The 13434-nt window shown below is 48.6% G+C and overlaps 2 protein-coding genes across 3 annotated transcripts in view; one reads left to right on the top strand and one right to left on the bottom strand.

Annotated features, from left to right (window-relative positions):
• The window catches only part of BUD23 (BUD23 rRNA methyltransferase and ribosome maturation factor), a 56227-nt gene extending 47989 nt beyond the window's left edge, over positions 1–8238 (bottom strand). The window contains exon 1 of one of the 2 annotated variants that reach the window (XM_063956164.1): positions 7977–8238. In XM_063956164.1, coding sequence (XP_063812234.1) covers positions 7977–8024 — 48 coding nt within the window. In that variant the 5' untranslated portion in view covers positions 8025–8238. The remainder of the gene's footprint in view (positions 1–7976) is intronic. The other variant, XM_063956165.1, reaches the window with a different exon arrangement.
• Positions 8239–8437: 199 nt separating this feature from the next.
• Positions 8438–10018, top strand: DNAJC30 (DnaJ heat shock protein family (Hsp40) member C30). Its single transcript, XM_063956163.1, has one exon. The coding sequence runs from the start codon at positions 8540–8542 to the stop codon at positions 9425–9427; it is 888 nt and encodes a 295-aa protein (XP_063812233.1). The 5' UTR covers positions 8438–8539; the 3' UTR covers positions 9428–10018.
• The last annotated feature ends 3416 nt before the right edge of the window (positions 10019–13434 follow it).

The following is a 13434-nucleotide window of genomic DNA, read 5'->3' as shown; positions in this document are numbered from 1 at the left end:
CTTGGCCCTCAGGAGTGAAGCCTGGCCAGGTCTGGATAGACACAAAGGGTCCTGAACGAGGAGGTCTGGGCGTTGAGGAAGTAGAAGAGGACGCTCTATTGATAGACCCTGCAGGTCTGAGAATCAATGCCGTCTGAGCCACGCTCTTGCGACTAGAAGTAGGATTCCTCTTGCTTGCTTGAAATTCCTTAGAACCCTGGGCAGGAGTGACACTGGAGGGAACACGTATGGCAGCCAAAAGTTCCATGGAATCGCCAGTGCGTCCATGAACGCTGCTTGAGGATCCCTTGTCCTTGATCCGAAGACCGGAACCATGTGATTGTGTCGAGACGCCATCAAGTCTACATCTGGTAGGCACCACTTGTACACTAGGAGTTGAAAGCCTTCCGGATAAAAACTCCACTCTATGACGTGAATGTCCTGACGACTGAGGAAATCAGCTTCTCAGTTGAGGACTCCGGGGATGAACACTGCCGATATTGCTGGCAGATGGCGTTCCGCCAACAAATGATTTTTAATACTTCCAGCATTGCCATGCGGCTTCGAGTGTCACCTTGATGATTTATGTACGCCACCGTGGTTGCATTATCTGATTGTAATTGAACAGTCCTGTTATCTACTAGAGGCAAGGCCAGTGTCAACGCACTGAACACTGCCCGCAATTCCAGAACGTTTATCGGGAGGAGAGATTCCTCCCTGGTCCACCGACCCTGGAGAGAGTGTTGCTCCAACACCGCGCCCCAACCCTGCAGGCTGGCATCCATTGTCAGGAGGACCCTGTTGGAAATCCAGAAGGGACGGCCCCTGCTCAACTGTTGGTCCTGTAGCCACCAGCTCAGTGACAGACGAACCTCCGGAGTCAAGGAGATCATTTGAGACCTGATCCAATGAGGCAGGCCGTCCCACTTGAAAATAATTAACCTCTGCAGAGGGCGACACCATGAGGCCTAGTACTTGCATCGCCGAGTGTATCGACACTCTTGAGCGAGAGAGGAAATGTCTGATCCTGTCCTGAAGTTTCAAGACTTTCACTGGAGACAGAAACAATCGTTGTTTGTATGTGTCCAGTAGTGCCCCCAGGTGCACCATGCTCCGAGCAGGGACCAGCGAGGACTTTTTCCAGTTGGTGAGCCACCCGTGGGCTAGTAGGAATTGGACCGTCAGTTCCAGATGACTGAGGAGAACCTCTTGGGAGTTCGCCAGGATCAGCAAGTCGTCCAGATACAGCAGGATCCCGATTCCCTGACGACGGAGATGAGCCATCATCACTGCCATTACCTTGGTGAAAATCCGAGAGGCCGTGGTCAATCCAAATGGCAGAGCCTGGAATTGATAATGTAGGTTGCCAATAGCAACCTACATTATCAATTTCTATTGCGACATGGCAATAGGAATATGCTGGTAAGCATCCTGTATGTCCAGGGATACCATATAGTCTTCAGGCTCCATGGACAGTACAATAGAGCGCAGTGTTTCCATACGGAATTTGGACACTCTCACAAATTTGTTCAATGATTTGAGGTTGAGTATAAGCCAGAAGGACCCATTTGGCTTCGGAACTAGAAACGGGTCGAATAGTATCCCCTGCCTTTCTGAGACAGAGGTACCGGCACTACCAATACTGTATCCAGGAGGGATTGTACAACCAAGTGTAGAGCTTGCGCTTTTAACGGATCCGCAGGGATAACTGTTGGGCAAAACTGGTGAGAGGGACGTCTCTTGAAAAAGATTGTGTACCCGTGAGAGACAACTTCCCGCACCCAGGCGTCCGAAGAGGTCTTAACCAGGCCTGGGTGAACCGCAGAAGTCCCGCCCAGTCATGCAGCAGGCTTGTCTTGTTTGGAAGCAGGCTGACGGGCGGCCCAGGATTGTTTAGATTTAGGCTTAGTGGTTTTGGAAACACGAGCCTGTCGCGGATACGCCTGACCCTTTGCCTTCCCTGGAGGTCGAAAGGAAGGAAAGGTGGTAATCTTAGCCTTTGGAGCAGAAGGATTAGTATTTGGGAGACACGCAGTCTTGGCAGTAGCCAAGTCCGTTACCATCTTGTTCAGATCTTCCCCAAATAGGATGTCTCCTTTAAAAGGGAGCACCTCCAAGGTCTTTTTAAAGTCCAGGTCCACCTTCCAGGACCTCAATCACAGAATCCGGCGAGCCAGGATACACGTCGTAGAAGCCTTGGGCGCCATCACATCTGCATCAGAGGACGCCTCCTGAATATAGTGGGAGGCTGTGGTAATATAAGACAAATATTGTCTGGCAGTGTCAGAAAAATCCTGAGGCAGCTCATTCTCAATTGCCTGAACCCAAGATTCAATACCTTTCGCAGCCCAGGAGGCTGCCATAGTGGGTCTATATACAGCACCTGTAAGTGAGTAAAGAGATTTCAGGCATCCCACCACACGCTTATCCATCGGTTCCTTCAGAGAAGTGACAGTGGTGACAGGCAGAGTAGATAACACCACCAAATGAGCAACATGAGAGTCCACCGGCGGTGGAGCCCCACTTGTTACTCAACTCCGCAGGGATAGGATAACGAGCTAGCATCCGACAGGGAAAATTTCTTTCTGGAGACAACCAGGATTCCTGACGTATGTCAATTAAATGGTCAGAATGTGGTAAGACTACCTTAGCAACCTTCTGATGTTTTAAACTTATCAGGTTTCTTAGACACAGTAGTAGGCTCAATGTCATCATCTATTTGAAGAATTAGTTTAACAGACTCCACTAGGTCAGGAACATCAACCTGAGTTGTAGATTCCTCATCAGAAGCTACTGTATCCGTGTCTGACGGATCAGTATATTCCCCATCCTCATCGGAAGACACATCCAAATTATTAGTGGATTGTGAGGAAGAAATGGCACATTTAGAGGACCCCTTGGCCCCAGAGGGGCGTGGGGTAGACTTTTGTCTAACCAACGATTTGATTTAATTGTTGTAATTGGGTAGACAGAGTATCCGCATAGGGCTGATTAACTACAGGGACAATATGTGGCTGCAATGGCACAGGAGGTCCTACAGAGGGCGTAAGACGTGTCACAAGTGTAGTCAGCATACTTGAGAATGCTGCCCAAGGTGGGTCCTGATTGGCCACAGGTTGACTGGGTGTATGGCACTCAGCACCTGAACCAGCGGCTAAAACTTCTTCCTCAGGTAAATCCGTGGCGCCAGTACTGCAGGATGCAGAAGCATCCGCGGATTTCCCACCATGTGTGGCAGACATTACAAGGAATGTAGCCCTAGGGCGTAACAGTACAATATAGCCAGACAAACAATACTTCACCATATGAATATTTCTTCCCATTTTTCCTTCATATGCACATGAGGAATGCATTTATGCTAAAAAGCTGTGGAAAAAGGAAACTGTGAACTATTTAATTTTGTATACACCCTCGAAGCGCTTGTTATCTGCACTGTCACTTTTGTATGTGAAAATTCTATCAAGTAGCTTGGAGGGGCATGGGAGCTGAGAGATGAGACAGTAGTTAGTGAGAGTTTAGGTCAGAATTGTGCTTTTTTTCAGAATGGGAGTAATCACTGCATGCTTGAAAAATACCAGTAGAGAGAGATTACAGATTTTAGTTAAGGTTGGGATGAGCACAGGAGAGCTTTACTGATTTGTGAGGTTACCGTTACAGGATCAACAGGAGTAGGCAGATGAGAAGTGTGTAGATCAGTGTTTCCCAACCTCGGTCCTCAAGGCACACTAACAGTCCTGGTTTTAGTGATATCCAGGCTTGAATACAGGTGACTTAATTAGTACCTCAGTTATTTTGATGTAACCATCTGTGCTGAAGCCTGGATATCACTAAAACCTGCACTGTTGGTGTGCCTTGAGGACCGTGGTTGGGAATGCCTGGTGTAGATACTTCATCTTCATTTGTGGGATCAAGAAGAAAAGAAGGTGCCAGAGGGTTCAGGTAGGGAATTGAGCAGGTCACTGGCTGAGGAAGAGCATACCATTTTATTGGGATCCGGTCTCTAGGTCGACAGTAACTAGGTCGACCACTATTGGCCGACAGTAACTAGGTCGACATGTCAAAATGTCGACATGAGATTTTCACGATAATTTTCTTTTTTTGAACCTTTTCATACTTAACGAGCCACGTGGACTATGACTGGAGCATGGCGAGCGAAGCGAGCCATACGAGGGGACACGGTGCACTAATTGTGGTTCCCAGTCACTCTACGAAAAAAACAACACCAAAAAAACTCATGTCGACCTAAAGACCCTGTCAACCAATAGTAGTCGACCTAGTTACAATCTATCTACCTTCCATACCACACCCATTTCATTTCAGGTCTTCTCAATCTTGACCTTGAAGTAGGAAGCACGTTATTGTGCACAGATAGTAGCTGATGGGTTGGGTGAGGGAAGGTTAAGAAAGCATTTAAAATGTATTAGAAAGTTGATTGGGGTTAGGGCTTGAGCAGAGACGAGCAGCTGGAAATAGGTTTGTTTGGCAGTGTCCAGGGGATCACGTAAGAGTGGTAAGTAATTCAGTAGGCCTATGAGATTTATGCACTGAACAAAAAAATTTCTTGGGTTTTATGCAGTGTGAACTTATTTATGGAATCAGTAAAGAAGTCCTTATATACTTTCATTTTTAAAGCAAAGAAGGACGTTTTTAAATGTAAATGGCAGTGCAGTCGAGCATTTTTGGAAGCGCTCTGCTCTCTACATAGCAGGGGTGATTCAATTATATATGTCCATATGCAAGTGCTGGGAGCCGGCAGCCTTGTAGTTTTAGTGGCTGGCATTACTGCCTCACAGCAGTCATAGCACATATCTGTGTGCAGTTTGCATGTTCCTCCCACACTTGTAGGATAACTGGATTCTGAAAAAAGAACCCTAAAGCGTATGTGTGCAGGTCCTTGTATGTTAGGGAATTTACACTAAGGGGGTCATTCCGAGTTGATCGCTAGCTGAAAAATGTTCACTGCGCATCGATGAAGCAAAAAAGCAACACTTCTGCGTATGCGGCGCAATGCGCACGCGCGACGTACTTTCACAACGGCCGATGCAGTTTTACACAAGGTCTAGCGAAGCTTTTCAGTCGCACTGCTTGCCTTAGAGTGATTGATATGAAGTGGGGATTTCTGGGTGTCAACTGACCGTTTTCAAGGAGTGTTCGAAAAAACGCAGGAGTGGCTGGACGAACGCAGGGCGTGTTTGTGACGTCAAATACGGAACTGAACTGTCTGAAGTGATCGCAAGCGCTGAGTAGGTTTGAAGCTACTCTAAAACTGCACAATTTTTTTTTGTAGCCGCTCTGCGATCCTTTTGTTCGCACTTCTGCTAAGCTAAGATACATTTCCAGAGGGCAGCGGCTTAGCGTTTCTACGACTGCTAAAAGTAGCTAGCGAGCGACCAACTCGGAATGACTCCCTAAGTTCCAATGAGGCAGGTGCTGATGAATGACATCTCTGTACAGCACTGTGTAACTTTGTGGTGTTACATAAAACAATTATAACAAAGACAGAAAATGATAGGCGTCTCACAGAGAGCCCACCAAAGCAGAGAAATCACTTAGATCACTTGAACCTGAGTATTTAGACTATTATGTCGACACAGTCATAATATGTGTATGGGTAGCATTATGCTCATACGAATGTCAACATTCTCTAGTGTTCACTCTAGCCTTCTTTGACGGGGCGCTGCGCCCTGCCCCTTTTCAGAGTGGCAGAATGCGCCCTGCTGATTACTAAAGGTCCGCCTACTCACCGCCGCGCCAGGCTGTCACTGCCCCCTGCCGTGATGTCACTCCTCCCCGCCGCTCTGTCTCACCGCGCTGCCTGCCGCGCTACCACTCCCCCCTGCAGCTGCCTTAGGCTTGTTGCGCTGAAGGCAACACGGACAGGCTGCTCGGAATCTGGTAAGATGAGGAGGGCTGGGTTTGCTTCTCCCGCCGAGGCAAACCCAGCCCTCCCTCCTCTGTGTACATGACCCTATAAAAGAGGAAGCTGGGGAGGATCAGTGTGGCGGCCATTTTCAATCAGCTTCGCTGTGTGTGAGGGGGAATCAGCGCAATCAACTCCAGCAGCATCAGCCCCCAGTAAGTAAAATTAGCACACAAAAAAGCGGAGATCAAAAATTTGACCCACCTGGTGCAGTGTGTCTCAGTGCTCTGTACCTGGTGCAGTGTGTCTCAGTGCTCTGTACCTGGTGCAGTGTGTCTCAGTGCTCTGTACCTGGTGCAGTGTGTCTCAGTGCTCTGTACCTGGTGCAGTGTGTCTCAGTGCTCTGTACCTGGTGCAGTGTGTCTCAGTGCTCTGTACCTGGTGCAGTGTGTCTCAGTGCTCTCTACCTGGTGCAGTGTGCCTCAGTGCTCTCTACCTGGTGCAGGGTGCCTCAGTGCTCTCTACCTGGTGCAGGGTGCCTCAGTGCTCTCTACCTGGTGCAGGGTGCCTCAGTGCTCTCTACCTGGTGCAGGGTGCCTCAGTGCTCTCTACCTGGTGCAGGGTGCCTCAGTGCTCTCTACCTGGTGCAGGGTGCCTCAGTGCTCTCTACCTGGTGCAGGGTGCCTCAGTGCTCTCTACCTGGTGCAGGGTGCCTCAGTGCTCTCTATCTGGTGCAGGGTGCCTCAGTGCTCTCTATCTGGTGCAGGGTGCCTCAGTGCTCTCTATCTGGTGCAGGGTGCCTCAGTGCTCTCTACCTGGTGCAGGGTGCCTCAGTGCTCTCTACCTGGTGCAGGGTGCCTCAGTGCTCTCTACCTGGTGCAATGTGTAGAACGTGCTCTCTACCTAGTGCAATGTGTAGAACGTGCTCTCTACCTGGTGCAATGTGTAGAACGTGCTCTCTACCTGGTGCAATGTGTAGAACGTGCTCTCTACCTGGTGCAAAGTTTCTCAGTGCTCTCTACCTGGTGCAATGTGTAGAACGTGCTCTGCCTGGCTCAAAGTGTAGAACGTGCTCTGCCTGGCTCAAAGTGTAGAACGTGCTCTGCCTGGCTCAAAGTGTAGAACGTGCTCTGCCTGGCTCAAAGTGTAGAACGTGCTCTGCCTGGCTCAAAGTGTAGAACGTGCTCTGCCTGGCTCAAAGTGTAGAACGTGCTCTGCCTGGCTCAAAGTGTAGAACGTGCTCTGCCTGGCTCAAAGTGTAGAACGTGCTCTGCCTGGCTCAAAGTGTAGAACGTGCTCTGCCTGGCTCAAAGTGTAGAACGTGCTCTGCCTGGCTCAAAGTGTAGAACGTGCTCTGCCTGGCTCAAAGTGTAGAACGTGCTCTGCCTGGCTCAAAGTGTAGAACGTGCTCTGCCTGGCTCAAAGTGTAGAACGTGCTCTGCCTGGCTCAAAGTGTAGAACGTGCTCTGCCTGGCTCAAAGTGTAGAACGTGCTCTGCCTGGCGCAATATGTATAACGTGCTCTATCTGGCGCAATGTGTATAACGTGCTCTATCTGGCGCAGTGTGTATAGGAGGTTCTATCTGGTGCAATGTGTATTAGCTGCACTGCTGTGTGGTGTAATGTGACTTGCCACTATTATGTGGCCACGCCCCTTCCCCACGAAACAACGCCCTAAATTTTTGCTGCGCGCAATGTCCATGCCTTCACATGTAGTAATGGGAGGACCCAGCATTATAGTATGTACCTAATTTTGCCCTACTAACTTAAAAATGTGCTCTCCCCGTGATCAGCACCCTGCCCTAAAAAAATCCTAGAGTGAACACTACATTCTCCATGTGTCGACATTTCACTGTCACCGTTATGAACATCAAGACAGTGAACATCATTGTGATCACATACCAGCACATTTTGTTTGAATCGCAGGCAAATTATGTTGCACAGTATGAAATAATGACATAGCTTGGTGAGCCAATGCTGAGTGGAGAGCAGAAGGGTAACACATGGCCTGTTACAGGGCAACTACACGCATGTGCCACATATGATGCCTGGTCACTGCTGTAATTACTACATGGGGCAGTCTGTGACTCTCCAGCTCTGGCACCGAGTGCCGATCACACATAAAAAGAGGCTCTCACCAGCTCCGGGGGTCCGGTCTGCTCCGGGCGCCTCACACTCCTAGCCATGATCCTAGAAGGGACTTGTTCCCTTACCGTACATGTAATCCGGTGACGTCACAGGCCATGTGACTCTCAGACTGTAGCATTTCTTCGCGGATACCACCACAGTCACGGAGCCGTATACACATGAAAAAGGCGCACAGATCACACGTCACACGCAATGCGCTTCTCCTACAGGAGGCCTAAAGTAACTATGTAACTGTGTCTCCACTCCAAGCGTTATATTTACGTCACTATAAAACTAGTAAACTGAGAAGTCTATGACAAAATGGCCGCCGTGTACGGCATTTGGAGCCCAGATTTATATACTACTCGCATGAGCGTCAGGTTAATGCGTATCAAGCCTCTTTTGGGATTCCAGTAATATGATTGGTTAAAAATGTTGAGTGGCATCTCTTCCTACCAATCATTTGGATGAATACTACTGATGCCAATGTAACCCGCCCACCTTGGAGTCTCGTAGCGCCGCTGCGCCATTGGCTGGGACACTACCGGCCCGGCAAGGGCTCGGTCTGGCAGATATGGCGGAGGTCAGCCTGAGGTTGTTTCGGGGAAGATCTTGGCAACGCAGTGTCAAAGGAGGTGTTCGTGGCAAAGGATGTACTGGCTCCCTGGTGTGGTCCTGCACGTCCTGCAGAGGGAATGCAGGCTATCCCCCACAGGACCGTCATAAGCTGCTATTAAAGACGCTGTGGCCCTCAGGGGCCACCACATCCAACTCTGTCTGGGTGTCCAGGGAGCCAGTGATTAAGGTTAGGCAGTGGCTGCTCTTCTTCTCTGGGTGGTCCAGCTCTAGAGCCTTCTCTGACCAGAAAGGGGGTCGCCGCCACGGCCCTGGCAATGATAATTCGGAATTGGTGCACCCACTGTACAGGAGCCGTACTGCTTACTATGACATCCTGGAGGTGTCTGGGAAAGCCACGCAGGCCCAGATCAAGTCCGCCTACTACAAGCAGTCTTTCCGCTTCCACCCAGACCGCAATAGTGGGGACAAGGCCTCCTCCAGGCAGTTCGGGCTTGTGACCGAGGCGTACCATGTACTGGGGAGCATCAGCTTAAGGAAGAAATACGACCGGGGAACACTAAGCTTAAAAGATGTCCAGATGGCCAAGAAGCCCAATGGAAAAGGTGGTACCTCTACATCTAAAGGGGCCACTGGCCAGAGAGAGGCATCCAGCACCTCGACCAACACCAGCCCTACCACGCCCATGTTCGATTTTGATGCTTTCTACCAGGCGCATTATGGGGAGCAGCTGGCGAGAGAGCAGTCCTGGAAGGCGAGACGGGAACATATGGAGAAAATCAAGGAAGAGAAAAGAATGTCACAGCGACAGAACCGAATGAATGAATTTTCAGCATTAGTATTGTTCATAACTGCCACCATTTTGCTGGTGACCTGCAGAAGTTGAGCGTTGGCCTACTGCATAGACTCACAGTGAATGGAAGCTTTTTGAAAATGGTTTAACATAATGACTGGCACTTTAAGTGATTGTTATACACCTCTTGTTTTAGGTCTTTTGCTCCATCATGATTTGTAAAGTAACTACAGGTATATTTTAAGGAGAGAACGTTGATGTTACTTGAAAACCTCAATGCTTTATATGACAGACATAACAGTGTACGCAGTCTCTGGCCAAAGTACATAGGTGGATCTGATTATAGTTCGGTCACATCTCTCCTGACTGAACAGTCTCAGAATTATCACACTTTAGTGGTGATGAAAAGTGAGAAGATGGTGTGTGTGAATTGTTTTCTCTGAGAGAAATCTTAAATCTTTGTGTCCAGGTGATCTTTTATAAACATATTACATGTGCAACTTGAAACTGTTTGTCTGAGGGTGCGACACTGTGGAGATGAAACTGGTGCCTTTCCCATATCCTTTATCTTGGAAACAGGACAGCTGCACTTTATTTTAATAGATTGGGTAAATTATAAATATAAAAAATGTATAATACCGTGTGTAAGTCTATACATACATAAAAGCGGTTATGGAAGACTTATTTGTTGGTATCATTTGCATTCAGATGCGATAAGCTTTACATCCAGAATGATTTGGGACAGCAGCAATATACTTCTACAATGTGAACAACAGTGCATAGATTTAATTCCTGTTTTTGCAGCAGCTGCAAATGTATGGGCTTAATTTCTGCAGCCAATAAGATTATATTCATCACCTATTCTTTATTTCTAGAACTAGCAGATAAAGATGATATATTAAGTACTATCTACAATCCAACAGTCTGCAGCCATTCATAGGGGTATATTTAATTGAAGTCGAATCCATTCCGACGATCCAACTTGGGCTATTCAATGCAATCTCAATTCGACTTTAAAAAAAGTCGAATTCAGATGCGGAGACGGAGGAGAGCAGTGCTACAGCAGCGTAGCCGGAGGATGTGTCACAGCTGCCGCTCACGACAATGTACACCCGGCTCCAGCAAGCGAGGTCTCGCTTGCTGGAGCCGGGTGGACGCTGCTGTGAGCAGCTGCTGTGACATCCTCCGCTTATGCTGCCCGCTGCTCTCCCCTGTCTATGTTCACGCATCACAGCCGCCACTCACGGCAGCATCCACCCGGCTCCAGCAAGCGAGGTCTCGCTTGCTGGAGCCGGGTGGACGCTGCTGTGAGCAGCTGCTGTGACATCCTCCGCTTACGCTGCCCGCTGCTCTCCCCTGTCTATGTTCACGCATCACAGCCGCCGCTCACGGCAGCATCCACCCGGCTCCAGCAAGCGAGGTCTTGCTTGTTGCAGCCGGGTGGTCACTGCTGTGAGTGGCGGCTGTGACACATCCTCCAGGACTGCTCTCCCCCGTCTCTGCTCCGCATCGCAATTCAACTCTTTTTAAAGTTGAATTGAGATGGTCGAAAATGGGGGCCAAAACCTGTCGGTTTTGGCCCCGTTTTCGACACAAGCACGCGGATCGGCAGCTAATCCGCGATCCACGTTCTTTCCGACAAGTCGAATTCCTCGACTTGTCAAATAATGTGGGGTTAGATTGAATAGGTCGGAACCCCTTCTGACCTAAAAAAGTAGAAAACTGACAACTTCAATTGAATATACCCCATAGTGGTCACTGATTCTCTCTGGCGTGCCATGTTCTCAGTGAGAGCTTGTCGCCAAAGGGGTCATTCCGAGTTGATCGCTAGCTGACTATTTTCGCAGTGCAGCGATCAGGTTAAAAGGTCAAGTTTATTGTCATCAGCCAAAACATGTTGACAGACGAAATTACAAAAAAACTGCGCATGCGTAGGCACCGCAATGCGCAGGCGTGTTGTACGGGTACAAAGAGGTCCGTTGCTGAGCGATGGATTTAACAAGCAATCCGTTCACAGCCAATCACAAGGAGATTGACAGGAAGAAGGCGTTTGTGGGTGTCAACTGACCTTTTTCTGGGAGTGTTTGGAAAAACGCAGGCGTATCCAGGCGTTTGCAGGGTGGGTGTCTGACGTCAATTCCGGGACCAAAAAGACTGAATTGATCGCAAGGGCTAAGTAAGTCCAGACCTACTCTGAAACTGCACAAACTGTTTTTGCAGAGCTCCGCTGCAAAGGCGTTCGCACACTTGCAAAGCGAAAATACACTCCCCTGTGGGCGGCGACTATGCGTTTGCACGGCTGCTAAAAGTAGCTAGCAAGTGATCAACTCGGAATGATCCCCCAGGTGCGCAGCTGTCATTCACATGAACAGTTCTTAAAGAGCAAAGATGTAAAATCCAAGTCTGCTGCTATGTAATTTGTGCTGTACTCAGAGAAGATTGTGATGTTTAATTGAAAAAAATCCAAACAAAATACATTAATGTGCATTTTAGAACTTGAAACAAAACAAAATATTTTGCGCTAAACTACTATTGTATATTACCTATAAAAGGGTTGGGTATGATCTAAATACCGACCGCGGCATCCCGATGGTGAGAGTCCCAACGGGGGTTAGGTAAGTTTACTTACATTCCCCCAATGTCCCCCTAACCCTCCATTTCCGCAACCTGAACCTACCCCCTGCAGCCAACCCTAACCCTCCCCGGTGGTGCCTAAACCTAACCTCCCCTACCCTCCAGCCTAAACCTAACATTCCCCGGGGGTGCCAAGACCTAATAACCACCCTCCCCGCAGCCTAACCCTCCCTTTCTCCGGCAGGGTCCACAGGTTATTCACAGGATAACAATGGGATATGATGGAGCGACAGCGGATTGGCACCAAATGATCAAAAGCTTTCAGGCCTCACAGGATGCAATGGTCCCGTCCACTGGCTCAGGCAAATCAGTTTTTTGTTTGGTGCGGCAGGAGCCGAACCATGGTCAGAGGGCTGCTGTTCCTTTTAACAGCCCTAAGCTTTCTTATGTTATTTTTTTAGTCTTACTAAGCTTTTGAGTGATCTTTTCTAAACAGCATCTTATATGCTTAGTCGCTCCAACAACTCTTCACCGGGCCGCGACAACTCTTACCCACGAGTACAGTGCTGTTTCGGCAGGCTTCTGTGTCGGATATACTAGCAGGTCCAGCAGACATTACCAGGCTGTGGCCGGAGCACTGAGAGAAGGTAAGGCATCGATTCCGCTTAGTAGATGGAATATGGACACAGCCGCACTGTATTGGGAGGAGACTACCAACTGTAGCTGACGTGGCTGCCACCGCGGGTGCACCAGCGCTAGGCCTTAGGGATCTTGGGCACCAGGAATAAATGAGGCTGCGATGCCTAGGGTTGATGTCAGCAGGGGGAGTTAGATGCTCTCCTGGTCGCCCCTCACCCGGTTCATGACCAGTCTCCCACCATGAACTGTTTCCTCGCTTCCGTCCCAGACGCTACCGCGAGGGGACTCGGTCGCAGCATAGGCCGCTGCATCTGTGTTCACTATAGGTTCCCGGAGCGAAAGTGTACACTAGTAGCATCTGGATCCACTCAGCGTTCGCTAACGTATTGATCGATCCTGGAAGCGAGGTGAGTCTCCCTGTATCCCACTCTACTGAGTACGTGCTATACAGCCCTAAATTTCTATCTACTTGTTCAGTATGAATAATAGTTAAGTGCCTATTGCATATGAGTCTGTGTACATTTACTGTGGTTTTCTTCGCAATGCATCTCAATACGTTAGATCTGTGTAAAACAGGATTCAGTAATATGTACTCCTACATACTTTAAATTCCTAATAATAGAACCGGTAATTCCAACAATATGTCCTCCCCAAAATTCATAAAAACTCTGAAAAAACCCCCGGAAGACCGATCATCTCGGGGATTGGATCTATTACTGCAAATTTATCGCAGTTTATAGACCATCACCTACAACTGTTGGTATTAATGAAACCATCCCACCTTAAAGATACGGGAGATGTATTACGCATCTTGGGAGAAATCCAATGGCAGGATAATTTCACATTGGTCACAGCAGATGTGAACTCACTTTACACCAACATAGATC

This window comes from Pseudophryne corroboree, chromosome 2 (genome assembly GCF_028390025.1).
Source record: "Pseudophryne corroboree isolate aPseCor3 chromosome 2, aPseCor3.hap2, whole genome shotgun sequence".
Lineage (NCBI taxonomy): Eukaryota > Metazoa > Chordata > Amphibia > Anura > Myobatrachidae > Pseudophryne > Pseudophryne corroboree.
This window is presented reverse-complemented; position numbering and strand designations above follow the sequence as displayed.